The following is a 22,051-nucleotide window of genomic DNA, read 5'->3' as shown; positions in this document are numbered from 1 at the left end:
CCTGTAAACAAAACGTTCTGACCTCCTCTTGTCACTGTTAACTATATATGTCCAAGTTTAGCAGAAAAATAAGTATTTAACTTAAAATATTAATTAATAAATAATTTACTACTTTGGTAATTTCGAAGTATGCTGGTTCAAATTTCTTACTTTAGCTAAAACGAATTATTTTCATTAGAAAAAAAAAGTTTCAAAACATTCGAATGAGCGCATCGGGCAAACTCAAATTTACATTACTACACCAATAAGCCGAAGTAAAACTTTTGAAAACAACATTCGTCATCGTTCAAAGTATTTCATAACAGAAAATGTGCTCGAGTGGTGTAAAAAGAATTACGTTAAACAATTTAACACCAAATTCCCAGGATTTTTTAATTGTAGGAATAGTAATTGCCAAAAGAGCCCCAAAAGTATTTTTTAGTCGGAGAGGTATTCTATGATATCATAATTTACGCTATTCAACTAAATTCAAACTTAAACTTATTTTATGCCAAAAAAAAATCAATTTATTATTAACTTTAAATAGACGGTAGTGCACGAGGAGTATGGGGTTTTACTCTCAGAGATTCACCCGCAGATTATATCAATGTGACTGCTTGGGGGACTCCTGAATATACGGAATATTTAGCAATGACCTATGGAGTTGGGGATGTGGGTGGGTTATATATATACATATATACTTTTCCTTTAATTTTCAAAAAAAAAGAATAGAAAATTCCAGTGACTTTTTTCTTTTCAGTTGATCTTATCAACACCAGAGTTGTGACTAGAAATAATGACGATCATTTTCAACCTACTGTTACTAGGTATATACAATTAAACAAGATACTTCTTTCTTCCTATTTGCTGAAAACCTATGGAGTTTAAAGTATGATTGCAAATGCTGATTTTACTTTTAACATTTACTAGTTGAAGAATTGGATGTGAAACCATTTTTCTTCGATACAAGGAAAAGAAACTGTTAAAATCTGAACTAGATAATGACTTATTTTATCAGTTTTATTTTCCAGATAAAGATAGTTTGAATGAAATTTTTAAAAAAAATTCTTGTCAGAAAAATTAATTGTCATTTACAACTGATTATTATTATTTTTAAACGTAATGTGATGCTAATTAAAGAATATAAAAATAAAGAAAATATAAAACTCCGTATAACATAAGCATTCAAGTTTAAATGTAAATTGCTTGTTTTCAGTTGCATGGAATTAGTATTTAATGAAAATAACTCTCAGATTTGTCTGCATGATGAAGAAGACTGGGGCGGCTTTAAAACTTTACTCCACTTGCCTACTAAACCTCCCAGTAACTTTCTCAATCTTTCGGATATAAAGGTTTAGTATTTTATTATTCAAGATATTCTACTTTTTATCATTTCAAAAGTTCAACTGCAAAGAGTTTCTTTATAATTTTTATTTGATACCTTTTTAGAGTTTTTGATAACAAGGTAATGAGTGTCAATTGTTTTAAGTAACACTTCCTAATCTTCATTTGTGTCTTAATTGGAGTTAGCATTTGCTTTTTGTTTGTTTTTGTTTTTTTCAGTATTTTCTCATCTTTTTAAATCTGATCCAATTTAAGTTGCAGTTTTGTCCAATTTGTTGCAGATTTGATTTTTAAGTTACGAATATCATAACCGCCCTAAAAGATTTGGTTCTGTAAAGGAAGCTACACTCTTTCTACTAAAAATACAAATTGCGTATTAAGTTACGGAAACATATAGACCCAAGTTTAATCACTAATTATCGAAAGTGAGCCTTCAGTAATTAGCAAATATTCAACTATATTTTGTTTTATAATGTACTATTTCGAGTACGCCAGAATATGAAAATCTGGATCTATTGAACTGTCCCATATTCCACTAAATATATAGCATTCAAGAAAGATGATAATATTTCTCTTTTTGGCGGTTCCATTTAAGCTATTGTGGAACCACAAGTTCATTATTAACTTTCATATATTAAAATGAAATTAACATAGTGAAAAATTCACAATATCTCTTCTTAAACTAATTTTTTTATTATTATTAATATCAAATTTGTACTTTTTTTAGGTAAATGGCAAACTTCTGTCTGGACAATTTGTGAACCTTTTGGTAGCAGTACAAAAAGTGAGCTATATAATTAAAAATAAATAAAAAAAATTACATTTTAATTTAATTTGTATTTATAACTATTAAATTTATCTTAAATCTTGAGATACATTTATAACTTTGTAACTTTTAATTTGATTCATTATAAATCAACTCTTCTTGTGAAAAATGATTAAAAGATTGGCGAAGTTAAAGAAATCTCAAAGGAGGATAAAATACTAAAAGTTCTAGAAATAACTGTTATGGACAAGACGTATGCAGGTTTTTCGGTTCAGATATGGGATGAAGATATGATTCAGAGAGCAGTTAATTGGAAACCAAGACAGACTGGTTAGCTATGAAATTCTTTACCTGCTTCCTTTTTTTAAAGGTCTTTTACTATTTCTTGTGTGCAGTGTAGATTCGGAATTTCAAAACCCAATATTTCTTATTAATTTTTTGCATCAGCTATTTATTGAATAATATGTAAGTTTAAAAATATACATTCCTTTTTTATTACAATTAAGTGAAAACTAAAATTATTTTCTGACGTTGTTTGTTGCAGTTCTTTTCTTGTCAGACGTACGTGTGAACTGGAATACTTTTAAACGTTGCATGAGCGCTACTGTGATGAGTAAAAGCATTATAACTGAAGATCCAAGCACTAGAGAAGCTAACGTTTTAGCCAGTTTTGCTATTAATGCTCCATTACAAAATCAAGACATAATTGATAATTTAGCTGCAAATATGCCACAACGTAAAGTTGCAAACATTTCTAGAAATTAGTAACATTTCTTTTTTTTTTTTTCATTTATGGGGGTATTCCTTAAAAATTTATCTCACTTTAGATAGGTCCTACTCCTTCCTGTTATTCCATTTCCCATCCAGAAAACCTCTCTCTGCTATCTTCCTTCTTCGTCTTCCTGGAGATATACTCTTCCGCATGCTCTCAGGCTATTTCTCTGAGGTCATTTGACCGCACTTGCCCGTGTACTACCTTAGCTTCCTTTCTCCTATTGATGACATTGACTTTTTAAAATTCTGAAAGAATTCTAAGCCATCTTTATCGCATCTGCCAAGTGTAGGAAGAAGAGACAATTATCGTCCATATTTCTATTTCTATATTTTTCAAACTGATAATGTAGGCGATCCACTGCTTTGTTTCTACTATATTTATAGATTTCTTAAATTCGTTAAAATAAATTGTATTCTTTAAAATTATTTTTTTCTTTAACAGCTGAAACTATAGTGAACGTGATGTCATGTCTATCTGTGATACAGCAAGCATTCTCAAGAGAATCCAGTGAATATTTCACCGCTCTTGTTTATGGAGTAATCCATGAGTTTGATTTAGATGGGATTCACTCAGTTGTACAATCTAAATGGTATTCTATAATTATTGTTATAATTTTGTCGGTCATACTGTTTTTACTTAAATTAGTTCTCCAGCAGTAGGGCCTTCTATTAGAATAATACCTTAATATTTACAGAGTGGCGCAAAAAGAGTAAAATTATTTATTATACTCACTCCACTCTCACTGCTCTTGCAAAGATGAACAATATATGTATGTGACATACGCTTTAAAGCTAAAAATTAAAATTTCATCTTTTAATTTTACAGTAGTATATGTGGTGAGGTATTAAACACTAAAAAGTGTGAAAATATTGATTGCAACACGAAAGGAGCAAAATTATTATCCAATTATAGTTTACGCATAGCACTTGTAGATCATACAGCCAAATTAATAAATTGCAGAGTACCGGCCAATGTAACAACTTCGATTTTAGGAATGGAGGTAATAGAATTTATTTTACTTTTATTTGAAAGTAATTTATATTTCCCAGAATTATTATGCTCAAGATAATGTTCAGTTTTCATTTTTATTGATAAAAGGAACTCATTGTTTCTAATATACTACCATTTTAGCTCATTTTACCCAATTTAATAGATATTGTAGTAGTTTATTGCTAAGAAGTGATTTTTAACCTTACTGTATCTGGTTTAGTCACATTTTTCTTTCGAAGAATAAATATCATCCAAGTTAGTTCGTACTACTGGATGTGAATTGCCACTGCACTTAGCTATACGGACGACAGCTCTGTAATCAAAGTATAAACAACACTTGCGACTATTTAACGTCAATGAACAGTGTATAGTTCACGATAGATTCTTAAAATTCGCAGTTATTTTACGTCGATGAAGCTCTAAAATGTTTTAGAGTAAAATTTTTCAGAAAAGTGCTTCTAAAGGCAGTTCTGGGGGGAAAGGTTATTATTATTTTATAATCATGCTCACAGTTATTTTCCCGCTGATTTGTGTCCTTGGATAAAAAAGCTATGACAGCATCAGTAGCGTGGTACTGTTCTTTTACCTATTATATTAAATATTATTTAATTTACAATTTATTCAAAAAACGCTGTCACTCATTTTTCTTCTGTCTCTTTCTATTGGCCATAAATTATAAAACAGTCTGTATAAATTCAAATTCATAATGAATTTATTTTTCAGGCAAATGACTTTGTTCAATTAACTGAAGCACAAAAAGTAGAATTAAAATGGAAATTCCTACTTAAGAAAACATCAGCTCGTCTGGTAGTCATGCCAAGTACAAATGAAACACCACCATGCATCTCTGTGGTAGCTCTTTCACTCGTTACTTTTCAAGAATATGCATCAAAGGTTCTAATATACTAACAGTATGGTAATAATATTTAATTGAGATAAGATAAAATCAATCTTTATATCTTGATTTAAATATTCCAAAATTTGTGTAATTGAATTTGATTTTGTTTAAACATTTAATTTACTAAATATATAATTATTTTGTTTGAAAAATCAGTAGTTGGACGATAAGCCCCGTCTGGAAAAAATAGGCGATTACTTTATTTAGTTAAAAACGGGAACCTTTAAAATTTTTTATTGCTAATTACAAAAGAAAAGTAAACGGAGAGTGAATTCCAGTCTATCTAGGTAACACATTTTGCTACATTCTAAATCATAATGCGCCAGACGCAAAACAAAAAACAAGACATTTAAAAGCAAGTTATCAAGTTGTGTTTTTTGAAATTCTAAACAAGCGAATGATCATAAATTAAACATTTTGTTTTTTTGACAAATTGAAAAAAAAATAAAATAAAACGAGGAAACATCTAAATAGCACAACTCAGCAAAAGTTTCACTTCAAAGAGCTCTTTACAGCATATAAAATAGAATTAATCAAGGAAAATGGTATATTTTATAAACTTCATCTTCTAGGCGCAAAAAAATTAAACTCTTGTAAATAATTATATTTGGAATTGTTTCCTAAAATGTATCTAGAATTGCGCCAAGGGCTGTCATCCACTTCTTCAGGAATAAAATTATTTTCAGGTCGAACCGGTTTGTAATTTATCACCATGTAGGAAGAGGATCCTACATGCTGTTTAGATTTCTTAGCTTGCTTCTCAGAACTTTTCTTCCAGCTTGAAGGAACAAAGAACTTCATTTTTCGGGGCTTTTTCTGATTTGTGTTTAATATTTTTTTATTGCTGATTGAATCTTTTTCCTGCAAAATTAAAAGATATTTCTTTTGAGACGTGTCTGAAGAAGAAATATATATTTATACTATAAATTTATTTTAAAAGAGACGTAGGGGAGTAGGTACTTTACTTAGATAAAATACAAATTTGTAGGAGCTATTTTTGAGAAAATAATTAAAAACTAAGACAAAAAAAAGCTATGCAGAAAAATGGTACTTTTGTTGATAAACAGAAATAACGACTAAAACCGTTTTGTAGCTTCCTAAACTGGTAGTTAAATAAACAGCAGACTTGCATATTATAGGTATTCGCATATTTTAAAACATATCTGAACTTATGAATTAAATCATAAAAAATCATAATCATTAAATTATAAACTAGTTTAGACGTTTTTACAAACCTCAAATAATGTGGTTTGCAATGAGTTATCTTGTTGACTAGACGATAGATTTAACACTTTAGGTTCTGCTATCTCACAATCAGCTTGCGTAATTGCTTTAGGTAAGTGATTTCTCTTCCCAAAAATGTTAAGACCTTTCTTTAGTTTTTCCCACAATTTTTTGGTGCCTCTTTTCTCACGGTTAGCAAAATATGCCGAACGAACTAAAAAAAAATTACTTGCGTGACCATTAAACAAATTTCTTATAGATATTAACTATTATTTGTAAGAAATTACTGGTTCTGTTACCGAATAGGCACTAGAAATTTTAAAAAGTTGATTTTTATGTTACTTAATAATTAGTAAGTACGTACATAATATAATTTAGGAGTAATAAGTTTAATCTATAAACAAAAAGAATGACATTTTTGTGTAGTTTTTGTTCAAATACTGAAATCCAATTTACTCTTCAGAGTCAAAGAAACATTTAATTTTTTAAAACTATATTAGAAGGTTGCTTAGAAAAGCAGAAGTTGCCCTTCTAGAATGACCAGTTCTACACATCATTCTAGACTCGAGCAGAAATTTACTACTGTGACAGAATGTAAACAGGACACATTTGTTATTTACAGCAACATTTGTTCAGTTTTGAAGGCAAAACTCAATTTTCTCTCTTTGTCTTTTGAAAACCGGTGCAAATTCTTTAAGCTATTTACAATGTATTGTAACCTTTTTTAGTTCATGGCGACTGCAAGTAGTTAATAAGTGGGTTTGACTTTTGATAAATCTTTTAATTACACTGATTTATTGCACATCATCATAAATTACAAAAGATCACTATAATTAAATGCAGAAACGTTCTGCATCAGAAAGTTACTCACTCTTACGTACCATCTATGGTTCATAGATAAGGATTTTTGGATGTAGATCGCTTTAATTGTAAAACCCAAAATTTTTATGCAAAAATTTTGATCGTAAGAAAAGCAAACTTTCTGAGAAAAGATTTATTTAAATTAAAAATTATTTCATTTTACCAAATTTTAGATAGGGATTCTAAATATTGGAACACAAACTTTCCATCATAAACTTCTAAATTTACGTCTTAATTTTGTATACGCTAATACCTTACGATTTCTTAGAACACTGTTAATGTGCTTAAAGATAAATTTTACCGTTGTAAACATTTACTTTACAGAAAGTTTAATTGAACTTAAATATAATAATTATAGGTGTTGCTTTGTTATACAAATTGCTTCAAACTTAGCAAAAATATATAGATATACAGACCAGTTTGTCTTTTTTTAAAGGCGATGTCTTGTTTAAAAATAAATCTTGTAAGTTTCATTTCGGCCATAGTAGTTGATACTTCACAACGGCAGTCTTTCATTTGCGGCGGACAACTAAAAAAGAATAAAAGAGATGGCTAATATGATTATGATATCATGTAATAAAATTAAAATTATAAAACTTACCAGAAACTTCCTGGACCTAAACAATCAAATGCTGGCGAACTCCTGGAAAAAGCAACAGTCTCAGAACTTGTAGACTAAACTAGAACTTGGTATTGAGGATAAATCCAGTAGATGCTGGGTATATTGCAGCATTAATGTCATTGATGCAGTGTCAATTTCGGGCTCATTCTAAGCTACACAATCACAATCATTTGCTTAAATGAATTGCCCGCCAAACAAAACTTATTATCGCGCTGTGAGAATCAGTTTACTGAAATGAAGCGAAGAGGCGATGAGAAGGTATCTCATTCCCCTAAATCGTATGAAAAAAGAAACGACGGAAGATCATATTTGTAAAAAGTTAAGCCAAAATGCTGCGTCTTGAAAGCAAAAGCATTTTGCACTGCACTATAAAAAAAAGGTTAGTAAAAATGCTTCCGGTTTCTAATTTTGTGATTAAAAAAAAGTTTTAAATATCAATAGAAAATATTTTTCATACGTTTCTTTGTCGATACATATAGACTCGGATACCTCTAATACGTCGTCCTTATGTGGGCAAGTCCATTCTGACCAATACGATGTGACAACAGGCGGTCGAGATGTCACTGGACCTACTTCCTCGCAAAACTGTAATATTTATAAGAAACTCTTTATCATGTATTAGATAAATATCTTTTTTTAGTTCTGACAAAAACTTATGTACTAACGGGTTGTTTTCCGAGACATAGAGGATCACAGTAAACCATGCTTATACCATGTAAAAATTTTGCCTCACAATTATATACTCCACAGACGCTGTGTGTGGAACAAATCGACCGTGGTAAAGGTGCTCTATAACATGTCAAAAAACCTGCAGCAATGAGAAAACTGAACAATATTTGTTTAAATGGCATCTTCATCCAATTACTAATTATTTTTTTATTACTAAGTACTTTTCATTAAGTGTCCCTTAATGAGTTTTTATATTATCAAGTAAATAACTAAATTTCACACATGAATAAGAGGTACTGATTAATAAAAACCAAATCGAACCCAGAACAACGCAATCAGAAGATTGCGATCAGCGCCTTCAACCTCTTCCGCCACAGAGGCGCACCTCAGTTACATAATAATTAAGACAAGAATAATAAATTAACCAACCTTTAACAGGATAAAGAGTTCTTTGGGCAAAAGGCACAGTGCAATCACATGCCTGATCTCTTTGGTACATTTTTGTTGGATCACAAAGTCGCCGATGTACTCTGGCACTTCCATTCCTTCTAGTAGGTTCTAGATCATCTAAGTAACACTCATAAGGACGTGACTTCCTTAACGGCATAGAACATAACTCCCAGTCTTTCATTGTAGCACATTCGCAAGTGCCAATATATATTTCTGCAACTGAAGTCGGTTCCACTACCGGACAAGTTGGATCTTTACGGAATTCTACAAACATCTGAAGGGAAGAAATTAAATGTGATACATAATTTTCTGCTAAAATAATAATCATTTAATAATGCATTCTTTTCTACTGAATAAAGCTCGTTTAGAAGATATAGACCCTGGCCAATATTGGGTATCGAAACAAATATCACAATACATCGTAGCTTTGCAATTATATATGTGTAGTATCCTTTAATATATGTGCAGTTTTTAACCAGAATTTAAACAATTTCTTATAAATAAAGTTTTTCTTCTCATTGTTTTCTCAAACTTATGATATCATTTCTGTTCAAGAGGGCATGAAATTCTATATTATTTTTTTCTAAAAGAAAATGTAATCTAAAAGAGAATGTCATTTCTGTTGCGTTATTTACATTGGATATTGTATTGTTCCCGATAACAGTCGTCTTAAATCAGATTTTTGGGGCAATGACAATTTTAATTTATTGAAATAATCATAATGCATAAGCAGCAACGGAAAGATGGTACTAGAAAATTACAAACATATTTTTTTAAGAACTTTAAAATAATAAATAAGTTTCGTGTGATAAATGAAAATACATAAAAGCTCACCAAATAGTGTGTAAGTAACATCTGTTTATAAATTTTAATTTAACTTGTTTTATTAAATAATAATAATTCCCAGATAGTTGATAAATACAAAAAGAAATTCTTAATAATTCCCAGAATAAGATAAACTTTGAACTTAATGTCAGAATCTTTACTTCAGATTAGGTAATTATTAAGTTCAGAAATTGAATTTTAATCATAAAGGGTTGGGATTTATGAAGTTTAAATGACTTCAACAGCCTCTCAAAACATCTTATTCACTGAAAGTATGATGACTTTTAAGTCTGAAATAAAGTCAAAATTTGAATCACCATTCCGAACTACGGTAATCACATACTACACACAACAGAGAACTCATACTTTAACGTTCTTGAAGAGAAGTTTTTTGTTTTAAAGATAACTGTTTGTGATTGGTACTTTATGTTAACAGAGAAAAATAATAGTTAACGAAGAGCATTAGCATACATAGTTACGGGGAAATTATCTTCATTGTTAAAGAAAAAAAAAAAAAAGAAAAGAAATAACAGCTTACACTACAGTAGCCCTGGCCCACTTCTACAAACGTACAGAACTGAAGATTTAGTTGTGATACAAAATCAGCAATGTCATAGCCAGAGTTGCAATTCTGCAAATGCTCCTCAGAATGAACTAAATAACAATGCATCCAAGATGATAATATATTCGCTAATAACCATTTTAATAAAAACATTTTTTTTTTTTGCTTTTTAATTAATTTTAGAATTAAAATGTCGTAGTTGCTAAGCAAATTATTTCAGCCTAACTTAATGCTTTAATACAAACGATATGATATTGGGAAAATTTTGGAGCATAATACGGCTTTTTGTAAGAAACCAATAATCTGTTGGAACTAACTTTTCTTAATATTCTTTTTAACAGAAAACTGAAAAAAGTAAGCAGCGTAAATTTTTTAATAACTAATTTTATCTTCTACTTTTTTAACTTCAATTTTTTTTTTTTTTTAAATATAAATTTTTCAACACATTGATGGAATATTGATTGATCCGGCAAATATTGGAAAATTACCCTAATTAACTTTTGTAGGATGGCTTCTAGCTGAAGAATGAATATATTAAATTTTCTTTTATAAATACACATTTTCATTTAATTTTCGAGCATCTGTTCTTTGATTTAGCTACTAATAAATATCAACAAATAAAGATTTACTTAAATAAAAAAGAAAAAAAATATTTTTATTTAATGTTTTTATTAACTAAATTAAAGCATAATTTTTAGATTGAAATGAATATTATTAAATAGAGTAGACTCCTCTGACGGGGCTCGTGTGGCTAAGGATGTTACTTCTCGGGGAGGAAAAACCAAGGCCTGTGAGCTTTACCCAAGAGTCGCTCTCCAGCATTAAGAGTCTGATTAAAAGGGCAGGTCTGGAAGGTGAGCTCTAGAGTGAGGGGAGCCACAAAAGGGATCGCATTGGCGTAGGCCTTGAGGCCGCCCTAATCTAATCTAGACTCCACTGACGGCCGTAATGCCAAAATTGTTGCCTTTTACTGCGCATTTGACTTTTACATTTTTTATTTCTTTGTATTTTTATAATAAAGACTTTTCTTCTCCTACAGAAACTATATTCTAAATAACAAAAATTTTTTTTTTCAAACCTAAAGAACATCAAAAAACGTAAAAAAAATTACCAATTTGTTCAGACAGACATTCAACTACCAATTCAGTTGTCATGGTCGGTAGCGGAAGCACATACTTTAACATTTTTTTGTAACAAATAAAAAGTAGCTATGCGCGAGATTTGAACTAGCGACCATTCACTGACAAATCTAAGTTTCATGACTCACGGTACCAATACCCTTACCTTAAAGAAATGTATTTCTAGAAATACTTCCCCCTCTTATTGAAATTAAAAGGAAAGTTAAAAATCAGCGAATAATGAGGGAATACAAATAAAAAAACAAACAAATCTTGTTTAAAACTTATAATTCATTTAAGTAAATAACTTGAAAAGTACTTACATAAAATTTTGCGTACAAAAAAAGATAAGAAATGTTTTGATACCTTGAATAAGTGTAATTACAATCAATTTATAAATTATGAATTCCAGGTAACTAATGGAAAAAAAAAGCAATAACTGTTCATTAAATTATACAATTATTCCTGGCTTTCGCCATTTGATTTGGTAACGGTCAGGTTTGTTCCAACTCAATTTGGTAAACAAATAACTGCATATTTGGCGTAGTCAAGCTATATTTCACAGAAAATTTTCAACTTAATTTTGGTGAAAATAAAAACACAAATAAATCTGAATTGGATAGAAAAGAAAACTCTTTCTATCCACTTTTTTGTCTGAACCAAATGTAAAAAAATAATAGTAAAACGTAAAATACAATCATGACGTCATGGTAAAACACGCCACGCTCCTGCTAGTATTTTACGTCATTAGGTAGAGTAGTTGGTGCCCTGTTTTACAACTACACCACGGTTGACAGTGATTCTGTGGATAAATGTCAGTACTTATCCAAGAACTGTTGAATAGTAATACGATCACGGTTCAGCCAGGCGGCATTAAGGCGTATAGATTCTACAGACTGTTGTATACTACGTTCTGCTGCCGAAGTATCCTTATTGGCGAAGAATTCCTCGATTTCACGAGCCATTTCATCGCTTGCAAAATTCTCCATTGTATGTTTCACAAGACGTGCCAGCAAGAATCCACCCTAAACAGTAAAATTTGACAAAATTTATACAATAAATGTAGTTTTATGTAATGATCGAGTTGCATCATTTGAAGATATCCAGTACAATAAAATGTTACTTTTACGGATAATCCAGAATTCTTTTAACATGCTTCCAAAAATGTTATTACATCACTTAAGAATGTATAAAATCAAAATAATACATTTAATGAACTACTATTAAAAAAATAAGTTATAACCTAAAATTAAGAGCAAATATTTGGGATAGGCTAAATAATAATTTGTATCTTTTTTTTATTTTACGAAAAGTACCTTACCTCGTATCTGTTAAGTAACTCAACCCAATTAGTTTTAAGAAATTCCCAAGCCAATTCTCGGCCAACTTTGGTCATTGCAACAGATATTATAACAAATACTTTATCTTGTGATCGTACTTCATCCTATAAAACAGAAAACAAATTATTGAGAGCATAAGTTCTGCTAGAAAGAAAAAAAAAAAGTCACCAAATCCGAAAATCTTACCGACATGGCAAAGTCTAGTACTTTGGCCAGGATTTTTTTATCACCTATGGCACCTAGGGCTCTGTATATTCTATCTTTCTCTTCTTGTAAACTTTCATCTCTATAAAGCTGGAATTCAATTATTTGAATGATTTTAGAACACTTCTAGGATAAATGAATGAATTTCCTAAGCTAACTGATTTTTATCTATTATAAAAATCATTAATACCTACAAGTTAACTACCTACAAATTGAATAATGCTATTTTATCAAAAAACACTTCAACTTACCTTGATCATGGTATTGTAAGTATCTTCATCGCCAACACTTAAAACAGCTTTGTAAACAGCTGCTCGTAAATCTGCAGGTATTATGCATTCACCTGAAACGTGTGCTTTAAATCTCTTTTTAGCTTCAGCAATAACTTCCGCATCTCCATACCATCCTAGCCTGGAGAGTACCAACGATCTCAGTAATGTATCCAAGTGACCTGTAACAAGACGGCGCTGATTTGAAAAGGAAAAAAATATCGATGTCTTATTTATAATAATAATAAAGTTTCAACAAAGATAAGTACTGTATTTAATTTTTAGGAATTAGTTTAATTTTTAAAATATGCGTTTCTCGATCTAAAATAGATAATCAGTACTGCTTTTAATGAGCTTAAGTAGAAAAGGTTGGGAACCATATTATAAAGTAAAACTTATCACAATACATAAAGGTTCAATTTAGAAGAAATATAACTTTTTCTATTGTCCACTTTACCTAGTAAATGGTAGTTGGACGTTAAGTCCCGCCTGAAAAAATAGGCGATTACTTTACTTTACTTTACTACTGTCTTCTTTAGATGTGAAGTAAATTTTCAAAAGTCAAGCCTTGCAAATAAAAAGTGAAATAATTCAGAAATAAGTAATTCAGGCACTAAAAAAAACTAATGAATTGCTAAATTTTTGTTTAGACAACTATCTGCATCTTTAAGAATTCTTACAGTTTTTAACTTAACAAATAAAAAAAAATTGCAACACTATATAGAATCTCTACAAAGGAATCGGATTATCTAATTTGGAGTTTATCTAGACTACAGTTTCATGATCATTTTAGAATAGTTTAGAACTTATAAAACAATGGACTTTGAAATAGATCTTATGTCAGAAAAATCGAGTCTCACTCTCATTCGGTATCTGCTCCCAGCCAAGCTTCTCCCCAATTGGTTTGAAAACCTGCTGCCCGAACCTTTTGAAAGCATCCACATATTGTGTGTTGGATATTAGTACGTCCAACTTTCCTAAACAGTTTGCGATAATACTCCACACTGTATAGTTATCCTCATCTTTCATGGCGGCTATAACTTTCAGCACCTGGACCGTGTCGCAGTGTCCAGCTTGAACCTGGCAATAAGATTTTTAACTCTTATTATGAAATGTTTTAGATTAAGCTATATGTCGTTTGTTATATATTAAATGTAATTTTTTAAATGCGTAGCTTAAATTTAATTTAGAAGCTATGTAGATAAGTATTTCTATCGATTATTACATAATACCACAAAATTTATCAGAAAATCTAAATTATAAGTAAAAATCTTATCTATTTCACCACATTAATATGATAATCATCAAGACTATCACTTACAAGAGCAAAGAGATCATCCAGAATTCCAAGTCTATCTAAAGGTGGTAATGATTTATCTTGAATGGCTGGAATAAGTTGGGCAAGCATTTCAGGTGGATACCGAACTCTATAAAATCCAACCGTTCCTGGATTCAATTTTACCCAAGCACCCTCTTCAACATTAGGAACAGTCACTCTTGCTAATTTCCCTTCAAGCATCACTGAATGGGCCACTTCATCAGCGTGTCCTTTCACTGAGAAAGTCAAAGGTACCATCCAAAGAGTAGGATCGCCTGTAATTATGTCAAATATTATTAGGACTATTCATATTTTTCTATGGTAGAGAAGTATATTACTTATTTGAGGTAATAAATTTGTCCTTATTATTGTGATAAAATGCTTGACTAATGTTAACTATTCCAAACATTTCTACTGAAAATTTACATCATAACAACCTTTATTCTTTGCATCAGCACAGAACTTTTCTTGTTCTACTTCCAGGACTCTCGTATCTCCTTCCTGTTCACTACTAATAACACTAATTACCGGAAAACCCATCTGTTTAGTCCAAGTAGACATGACCGCCCTTACGGGTTTAGAAGAAGCTTCTTCAAGTGCTGACCATAAATCTTCTGTAAATGTGTTAGCGTACTGGTGTTTTGTCAGGTACATATTCATGCCTTTGCGGAAATCCTATAAAGTTATATATTTATATATATATAAATATGTGTAAATCTGATTTCATATGTTGTATAAATAGATTAAAATGTGGAAGACAAGTCATAGAATACGTAAGCGTAGTTATAATAGTCATATACATGCAAAAATAAACTTACGTTGTCACCAATGTATCGATGTAACATCCTTATTACTGAAGCACCTTTGTTATATGAGATGTCATCAAATATTTCATCTATTTCTGATGGATGTCCAACAGGTACCTTTTTTAACACACACACACACACAAAAATATGTAATTCTCTTAACATCATTTTCAGAAAAGATACTTTAACAGAGACATCAAATCTTAAAAAAGAATTTTGAGACTAGCCAAAATACCACTGTTGGAAATGTAGTTTCTGTAATCAATCACCCAATGGAAGTCTAAGCCCTTACATGGGAAGTACGTCAATAAAAGTGCCTTACTATTTGCTTGAGGAATTGTCCAATGCTCGAATGAAAGTAGTTGTTGAGCGGAGTTTATGACTGTAATTCAACCAATACTTGGTCAACAATACAAGATAAGTTGCTCTTTATGAAGAACCCTGATGTGGTTAATGACAGGCTATCAAACCCTGAAAATGCCACTCGATTGGGTAGGCTCTTTCTCCCTCACAATAGAATACATTAACTGTCACTGCTGTATTGGTATTAATGTTAAATAATTGGTCTTCAAATGTGGATTTATAAGCGGTTTATTTTTATTTAAATCTATTCTCTACTGTCTGTAAACGCTGCACATGCGTAAAAGGATCAGAATTACCGCTTATATTGTTCAGTGCTTCTTGGCTTTGCTATCTATCATGACATATAGTTTGCGAAAGAAGTAAGTTTTTCTAGTTGATGTCGCTGTTCCAGACGGAACATTTCATGAAAACTACAACTGAACAAATAAGGAAATGTGCTGAACATTTAGATGAAATTATTTGAGTGAGACAATTGAAGAAGTAGAAGCTGGAACGTTCAGCATTCTACACTGTGAATATTCAAGAGACATAATTCTGGAACGGGCTGCATCGTGCGATTATTTTTGAAATATGACGAGTATAAGGTGCTTGAAATTTTACGGCATTGAATCTAGGTATCTAGTGAATCCTAAAGACTGACTAAGTAACCATTAGAACGCCTTAAAATATGGAACCCATTAAGCGTAAGCAAAGGCAGTAAACACGTAAAAATCACAGGTCTCCCACGATAGCAGGGAATAAGAAAAAGCTCATCATGTAAGTAACCTATTTACACGAGAAGACTAAGATCCACAGTGAAATGTAGCGAAGTTGAAGTAGAAGAAATGAAGGATGGCCTGAGTCTCCCCGTTTTAGAAATTTACCTCAAAAAAAGTGGAATTCATAAATAACAATAATAAAACACACATAAATGTCATTGTTACCTCTATAGGATGACTGTTTTTGAGACAATCCAATTCAAGAGCTCTTATGTACATATCTGAAACGAACTGTGTCCAAATATCATACTCCGGAAAAAGGTGAGCCACACAAAGATTTTCAACGAATGTGGCATAGCCCTCGTTTAGCCATAAATGCGTCCACCATTCCTAAATTTAAAATAACCTCAGTCGTTATAGTAATAAACAAAAATAACATACAAGAAGATGAAGTGTGAGTTATTACCATAGTCACAAGATTGCCAAACCATTGATGGGCAAGCTCGTGTCCAACAACAATAGCAATCCATTGTTTTCTTGATGCAGATGTATTTTCCGTATCTACTAGTAAACAGGATTGTCTATAAGTCACCAGACCCCAGTTTTCCATTGCACCTGAAAAATTATTTCTTGATATATTACGAGAAAAACATTCTTATATTTTCGAATATCAAGAAAAAAATTATAGAGAGACAAATAAAATAGAATTAAAGATCAATATGAACTGGTGAAGTTCACCTAAGTAAAATGTTTCCTGGACTTCAACCGAGTGAGAGAGAGAGAGAGGGCGAGGAAATGTTCAAGAGAAACAGGGTTCACAATGCAGTAGTAAGATCTATTTGGAGGACAATGGAAGACAGAATTGTGTTTTTACGAATGGACAGAAACAGTCTCCACACTACAAGAGTGGGGGGAGGACGCCCACGATTATCTACGTACGTATCTACATGAACTGCTTAAATTGTTTGATTGATAAGAATCAAACAAGATGTCATACAATTTCAAAGTATCTACTTTTTTACAGGTTAAGTCAGCTGACATTGAAAAGAAACACGTTTATAGAGGATGTTTAACGTTTTTTTTTTCTTGTGCATCATTTATGGGCATATCATCACTTCAATTTTGAAATCCCTCACACTTAATTTTGCCCCGTAAATCATCGCAAATGGCTTCATAAAATTTCAATCTCTGAAAGATGTCATTATATACTTCTTTAATAAATGTCCTCTTAATCATGCAAGTTTCCCAATCTTAGTTACATTAACTTATGGAAGATTCCATTATCTGAACAATCGTGATCTACTTGCCACAAAATAATAGACCTTTTCAATCCGCTCAATGGAGGCTTATGGCAGATATTACCTCTAGAATTGGCAGCTTCTATGTTTGAAGTGTAAACGTAATATATGCTCCCGCAGCGTTGCTCCGATTTGGCAAATTTATTCTTTAGGATATTAAATAAAAACTGTACGGTTGGTAACATCTCCTCTTATCCGTTAAACGGAGTAATGGAAAAATTAGATTTATTCTTACAAGCAATGCATATTACCACTTTCTTACAGATTAATTTTATTCTAAAATGATTTTTGCTAAATTTACAAGTACCATCTAAAACCAATGTACACATAAACGTTTTTAGTATCGGAGTTAATTGCCCTAAACATGCCTGTCTCATCCGAATAGGAGTTTAGAGTCCATGACCGGAAATCTTGTGACGTACCAAGAAATCTTAGCGGACAAGGCACGATTACACTTTTAAATATTAGGCAAATTTATACGTTAGGCTGTCTGTTGTAAATTAGTTAATCCAAACTAAAAAATGAATAGAACTATAGTGGCAATAGAAAAATTTGTAATTCTTCCATTATTAAATGCCTTTTTTTTTGCTAAAATTAAAAAGTTTTCATTTGATTATCTACACTGACCTGCTGAAAAGTCGGCAATGGCAACTAAATCTATCTTAGGAAGTGGATAAGCAATTTGAAAGTATTCCTTGTAAAATGGCAAGACTTTCGTTGCAACATAAAGTGCAAACCTTCCTTGATCCTTCACTCCAACTGGTGTGTACACTCTAACTAAGACACCATCTTCAGACTTGTCTTCAACATGATCAAAATCGCCTACTACGACTGCAACCAAATATGTAGACATAATAGGGGTTGGAGCGAATCTTACTACCCTATTGTCGCCATCTATTGACTCACTGGCAACTGGCTGGAAAAGAGGAAGTGGTTGTAATAAATATATGATTGAGAAAGAAATATCAAGTCATGTAATGAAAGATATAAGAAAACTATAGCAATTATTATTTGTATTAGCCCGCGTTAAATTAAAATATTAATCATTTTTGTAAACGTTGAACCACCTACTCTGCTAAAAAATGATCTTGTTCACTATTTATTCACTTATTGCCTACGGTCGTCGTCTTTAGACAATAAAGCGTCAGGTCAATTGATTATCTTATTCTACAAGTTCCCTTGACCGAGTATCGGAGTTAATTAATTTCGATAGCACAAAGTAAAATTTACTAGGTGTGCTTGAAAACAACATTAATAATTTAAAATAATTTCACATTTAATGTTTCCTAATTTGATACACAAAATTTGGTTCACTAAATAATAATTTTGTTTTTATATCTAGCGCTCATTTGATTCTTTACTATTTCAGTAAAGGGAAAACGATAAGTCTAAAAACATACGTTAAGAACGCAAAGAAGATGCAATTTAGCGGGAATAAAACAATACTATGTCTGCGGTTTTCTGTAGAATTTACATATTACCAGGCTGTACTTTTTATTTTCCAATATTTAAAAATAATAATATCTCCATCAAATGCAGAAATTATTCAAGCAAATAAATCTTAACTTATTATACTTGAAAAAATAAAAATTACATAATCAATCTGTGATAAATTATTACCTTGTAAATTTCCTGAGACGACATTATCTACAAACTTTAATGATAAAATACTAGCTTCTAATCAGCAATGACAATTTTTATTAACAAATGCGAATCTGGTCATAAAAAAAAAAGAGTAAAATAATGTCATAACTTTCTTTTTAAACATTTTCATTACCTCTCTGTTAAATTTATATTACTAATCGAGAATAAATTAATTACACTAACTAATAAAAAGTCAGAATGAAGTTAATACCTAATTGCTAATAGTTATAAATATAGTAAACGAGACAATTGCATAATAGTTTAGTGTGTTAATGACCAATTTAATTAGATCTAAACTGCTTCATTAACTTAAATTATTACTTTGATCAAATTATTAAGAGATTATTTTTTAACGGTAACATTTTTATCATGACCTCATCAAGGAGTAATCTCAACCACTTATTGAATAAACAAAAAATCAAAAATAATGTTTAATGCAATTTATTGAAATATTTTAATGTTGGTGATGAGAAAAACCTTTAATAAATAACTTATTCGGATGTTACTGTACATTTGGTTCTCTTAATGTTCTAGATTTACTTTCAAATTGATTTAATACTCTTAATACTAAATTTCTAATTAACAGGTAAAATTGTGATTCCATCTTAACAAGCTTCCAATAAAATTACACGACTTAACACGAAACAAGTTTTTGTTTTTTAAAAGGACATCCTATGAATGCTATACGTATTTACCTTTCACTTATGTACAGTTAAATGTTCATCGAACTGTGATTCCAGAAAAAAATAAACGTATGCATAATAATTCTTTCAATAATACTAAGGGAACTGACATACATAGTAACGTACATACTGACATACCATTCTTTTACAATATTAAAAAAAAAAACGGACATTTAAAAATAATCTACTGACCATGTTAGATAATGCCACTTTATCTTTTGGAGCTGAAACAGTAACTTCAAATACAGCTTTGATTGCGGGTTCATCCCAGCAAGGAAAGCATCTTCGTGCGTCCGTCGGTTCAAATTGTGTAACAGCAGCATAAATTTGTTCCCCATCTGCACTGAAAATATACAAATATCCAAAACAACGTATATTAAAAGCTAATACCAAAACTATAATATAAGATAAAATTGTTTTTCACTATACGCATACCTGGAAATGTTACTTCGATAAAATCCTTTCATTTTATCATTTAGTTCGCCGTTAAATTCAAATTCGATGGTAGCTGCACCTTGTTCAATTTCTACGTCAAAAACCAATGCAACTGTTTCATCTTCAGGGCTGATGGTTAATTTAGGAGTTAAATGCTCCCCTTTTTGTTGTAATGCAGCCCTACTTATTTTCAAATCTAAAGAATTCAATACAATTTTGGTTGTTGGTTTGAGTACCTTGTATTGAAAAAAAAATTAAATAATTAATTAATATTAATTATTTGCATTGTTGTACATGATGTTGTACACATACACGATAAAGGTTATATTATTACCTGCACTTGAATGGTCTCCCGTCCTTCAAAAGCGAATGTTTTTAAATTAGGTTTCAAAAATAGATCATAATGCACGGGTTTCACTGTTTTAGGTAGTCTTTCAAACTGTTTTTTCTCAGGCATTGTTTTTGCAGATGACTTAACAACTTGCAAATAATTGGAACGGTTGCTAGTTGTAAACTCAGCGCACTGAAGTAAAGGTTGGCTACAGTTTAGTAAGGTTGGTTGAGGCAGCACTGCAAAGTTACTGCCACCTCTAACTAAACTTGTACTACTGACACGTATTTTGTGACGAGCGATATAACAGTACCTTTGATAGAACCCAACTAGAACCGGTTTACTTCTATAATAACGCCGGCATAAATACCAACTCATGTGAATACCGTAATGTGCACTGCGCATGTTGGGTGCCCCACTCGAAAATTACAATAGCTCCTAAGGTTTTTTTTTATCTTTCTCTGACTATAGTAAACAAGAGTAATATTTCATTTTAGGTCAACTAGAATTACTGATTTTAAAAAAGCAATGTAAAATATCTTCTTGTATTAAAAAAAATATTTATCACTGATGTTTTTATAATAAATTCCGTTTTCCTAAATTATTGCAATGCCTTCTACTCTTATATAATACTAGTTCATTCGAAAAGAAATCGATCAGAAAAACAAAGTTGATCTATGTTATATATTTGCCCTAAACACAAAGTTGAATTAGTAAAATTAATAAAGAAAAAATAAAGCTGAGCAAGTGTATTTTAAAAATGCCTAACCAGAATTTGTGTTGCCAAGTAACTTTTATTGGTTACCCTATTTCTAAATTAAAATATCCTGGTTAAAATTTGAAGTCACGTAGTTCAATGCAGTTTTAATAAATCAATTCTATTTAAAGAAGTTGAGACTACCTAAACTAATGTTGGGGGGAGGTGCCTAGCAAAGAATTTGGTTTAGGCGAAGTACAAAATATTCATTCCCCTTAAAGCAATTTGAACTATGTAAAAGTCAAGTCTCGTCAGAAAAGCTTACTTCCAAGTTAGACTGTAAGGTAATAAATCTATAGATTATTTATATCGATAAATATATCTTAGCAACGAAGTTGATTTTATCTTTTAAAGGATGCTTATTTTTCTTTGTTCTAACCCATCTGTAAAAATATCTGTACAGTCTACTATCATTCAACTTTTCCTAAAGATTAAATTATTGCAGATAATTGTAAGGTACAAGACATTCGTAAGAAATGAATTTTCTCCTAAAGGAAAACTTGAAAAGTGTGCAAAACAATAGATTTATTGAAATTGTCTAGATGAAATGCATTTTTTTTTTTTTTTTAAAGAATCATTAAACTCTTCCAATGCAATGAAGATAATGTATTGATAGTAGGAAATACTTGTTAGTTATGAAATAAAGAAACAGCCACTTAATAAATAAAAATTAAACTCGAGTTCTCTCTTTAAAAAATTGCTAAAAATCTGATGTAGGTTTACTTTATAACGGTACCAATACTATGCAACCCTCCAAAAAAAGATGCTTACCACATAAATAAGCTGTTCGTAATGTAGTGCATTTGGTTTCGCTCGTAAATA

General features: G+C 30.9%; 3 protein-coding genes and 1 long non-coding RNA gene across 5 annotated transcripts; 2 read left to right on the top strand and 2 right to left on the bottom strand.

Moving 5' to 3' along the window:
- The first annotated feature begins 26 nt into the window (after nucleotides 1-26).
- On the top strand, nucleotides 27-4,904 carry hdm (meiosis specific with OB domains hold'em). The gene is made up of 10 exons (XM_074112442.1): nucleotides 27-429; nucleotides 527-655; nucleotides 740-806; nucleotides 1,196-1,331; nucleotides 2,051-2,107; nucleotides 2,269-2,419; nucleotides 2,634-2,825; nucleotides 3,306-3,453; nucleotides 3,690-3,864; nucleotides 4,578-4,904. Exons 1-10 carry the CDS (start codon nucleotides 309-311, stop codon nucleotides 4,761-4,763), a joined length of 1,362 nt encoding a protein of 453 aa, XP_073968543.1. The 5' UTR covers nucleotides 27-308; the 3' UTR covers nucleotides 4,764-4,904.
- A 66-nt stretch (nucleotides 4,905-4,970) lies between these two features.
- LOC141446058 (uncharacterized) lies at nucleotides 4,971-10,553 on the bottom strand. 2 transcript variants are annotated; one of them, XM_074112440.1, is made up of 8 exons: nucleotides 10,454-10,553; nucleotides 8,558-8,852; nucleotides 8,125-8,267; nucleotides 7,917-8,044; nucleotides 7,439-7,480; nucleotides 7,254-7,366; nucleotides 5,988-6,190; nucleotides 4,971-5,613 (listed from the first exon to the last, which is right to left on the bottom strand). In XM_074112440.1, the coding sequence occupies exons 1-8, from the start codon at nucleotides 10,529-10,531 to the stop codon at nucleotides 5,314-5,316; spliced, it is 1,302 nt and encodes a 433-aa protein (XP_073968541.1). In that variant the 5' UTR covers nucleotides 10,532-10,553; the 3' UTR covers nucleotides 4,971-5,313. The 2 variants fall into 2 exon arrangements, with proteins under 2 accessions (XP_073968541.1, XP_073968540.1); XM_074112439.1 differs by lacking the exon at nucleotides 10,454-10,553 and adding an exon at nucleotides 9,942-10,182.
- On the top strand, nucleotides 9,444-10,126 carry LOC141446073 (uncharacterized). Its single transcript, XR_012453472.1, has 2 exons — nucleotides 9,444-9,574; nucleotides 9,840-10,126. It is a non-coding gene; the product is annotated as an uncharacterized lncRNA (long non-coding RNA).
- An 801-nt stretch (nucleotides 10,554-11,354) lies between the features above and the next one.
- Nucleotides 11,355-20,937, bottom strand: Psa (puromycin-sensitive aminopeptidase). Its single transcript, XM_074112430.1, has 14 exons — nucleotides 20,476-20,937; nucleotides 20,142-20,377; nucleotides 19,899-20,049; nucleotides 18,007-18,295; nucleotides 16,548-16,696; nucleotides 16,307-16,471; nucleotides 15,033-15,137; nucleotides 14,652-14,889; nucleotides 14,218-14,489; nucleotides 13,757-13,976; nucleotides 12,879-13,078; nucleotides 12,610-12,717; nucleotides 12,405-12,527; nucleotides 11,355-12,108 (listed from the first exon to the last, which is right to left on the bottom strand). The coding sequence occupies exons 1-14, from the start codon at nucleotides 20,875-20,877 to the stop codon at nucleotides 11,899-11,901; spliced, it is 2,868 nt and encodes a 955-aa protein (XP_073968531.1). The 5' UTR covers nucleotides 20,878-20,937; the 3' UTR covers nucleotides 11,355-11,898.
- Nucleotides 20,938-22,051: the final 1,114 nt, after the last annotated feature.

This window comes from Rhodnius prolixus, unplaced genomic scaffold (genome assembly GCF_049639745.1).
Source record: "Rhodnius prolixus isolate KJV_2025 unplaced genomic scaffold, Rpr scaffold_1, whole genome shotgun sequence".
Lineage (NCBI taxonomy): Eukaryota > Metazoa > Arthropoda > Insecta > Hemiptera > Reduviidae > Rhodnius > Rhodnius prolixus.
The sequence above is the reverse complement of the archived record's forward strand: the minus strand, read 5'-3'. Positions and strand labels throughout refer to the sequence as shown.

What these genes read in the sequence shown, in the direction of transcription:
- LOC141446058 (XM_074112439.1), bottom strand. Translation starts at nt 10,118, where the DNA reads ATGTTTTTATTAAAATGGTTATTAGCGAATATATTATCATCTTGGATG. An exon ending in ATATGTATCGACAAAGAAAC is followed by an intron (nt 7,481 to 7,916) that starts GTATGAAAAATA and finishes TGCTTTTTCCAG; the next exon opens with GAGTTCGCCAGCATTTGATT. An exon ending in TTAGGTCCAGGAAGTTTCTG is followed by an intron (nt 7,367 to 7,438) that starts GTAAGTTTTATA and finishes ATTCTTTTTTAG; the next exon opens with TTGTCCGCCGCAAATGAAAG.
- Psa (XM_074112430.1), bottom strand. Translation starts at nt 20,877, where the DNA reads ATGCGCAGTGCACATTACGGTATTCACATGAGTTGGTATTTATGCCGG. An exon ending in TGGATGATCTCTTTGCTCTT is followed by an intron (nt 13,977 to 14,217) that starts GTAAGTGATAGT and finishes TCTTATTGCCAG; the next exon opens with GTTCAAGCTGGACACTGCGA. An exon ending in AGTTACTTAACAGATACGAG is followed by an intron (nt 12,109 to 12,404) that starts GTAAGGTACTTT and finishes TTTACTGTTTAG; the next exon opens with GGTGGATTCTTGCTGGCACG.
- hdm (XM_074112442.1), top strand. Translation starts at nt 309, where the DNA reads ATGTGCTCGAGTGGTGTAAAAAGAATTACGTTAAACAATTTAACACCA. An exon ending in TCAATCTTTCGGATATAAAG is followed by an intron (nt 1,332 to 2,050) that starts GTTTAGTATTTT and finishes TACTTTTTTTAG; the next exon opens with GTAAATGGCAAACTTCTGTC. An exon ending in TTTTGGTAGCAGTACAAAAA is followed by an intron (nt 2,108 to 2,268) that starts GTGAGCTATATA and finishes AATGATTAAAAG; the next exon opens with ATTGGCGAAGTTAAAGAAAT.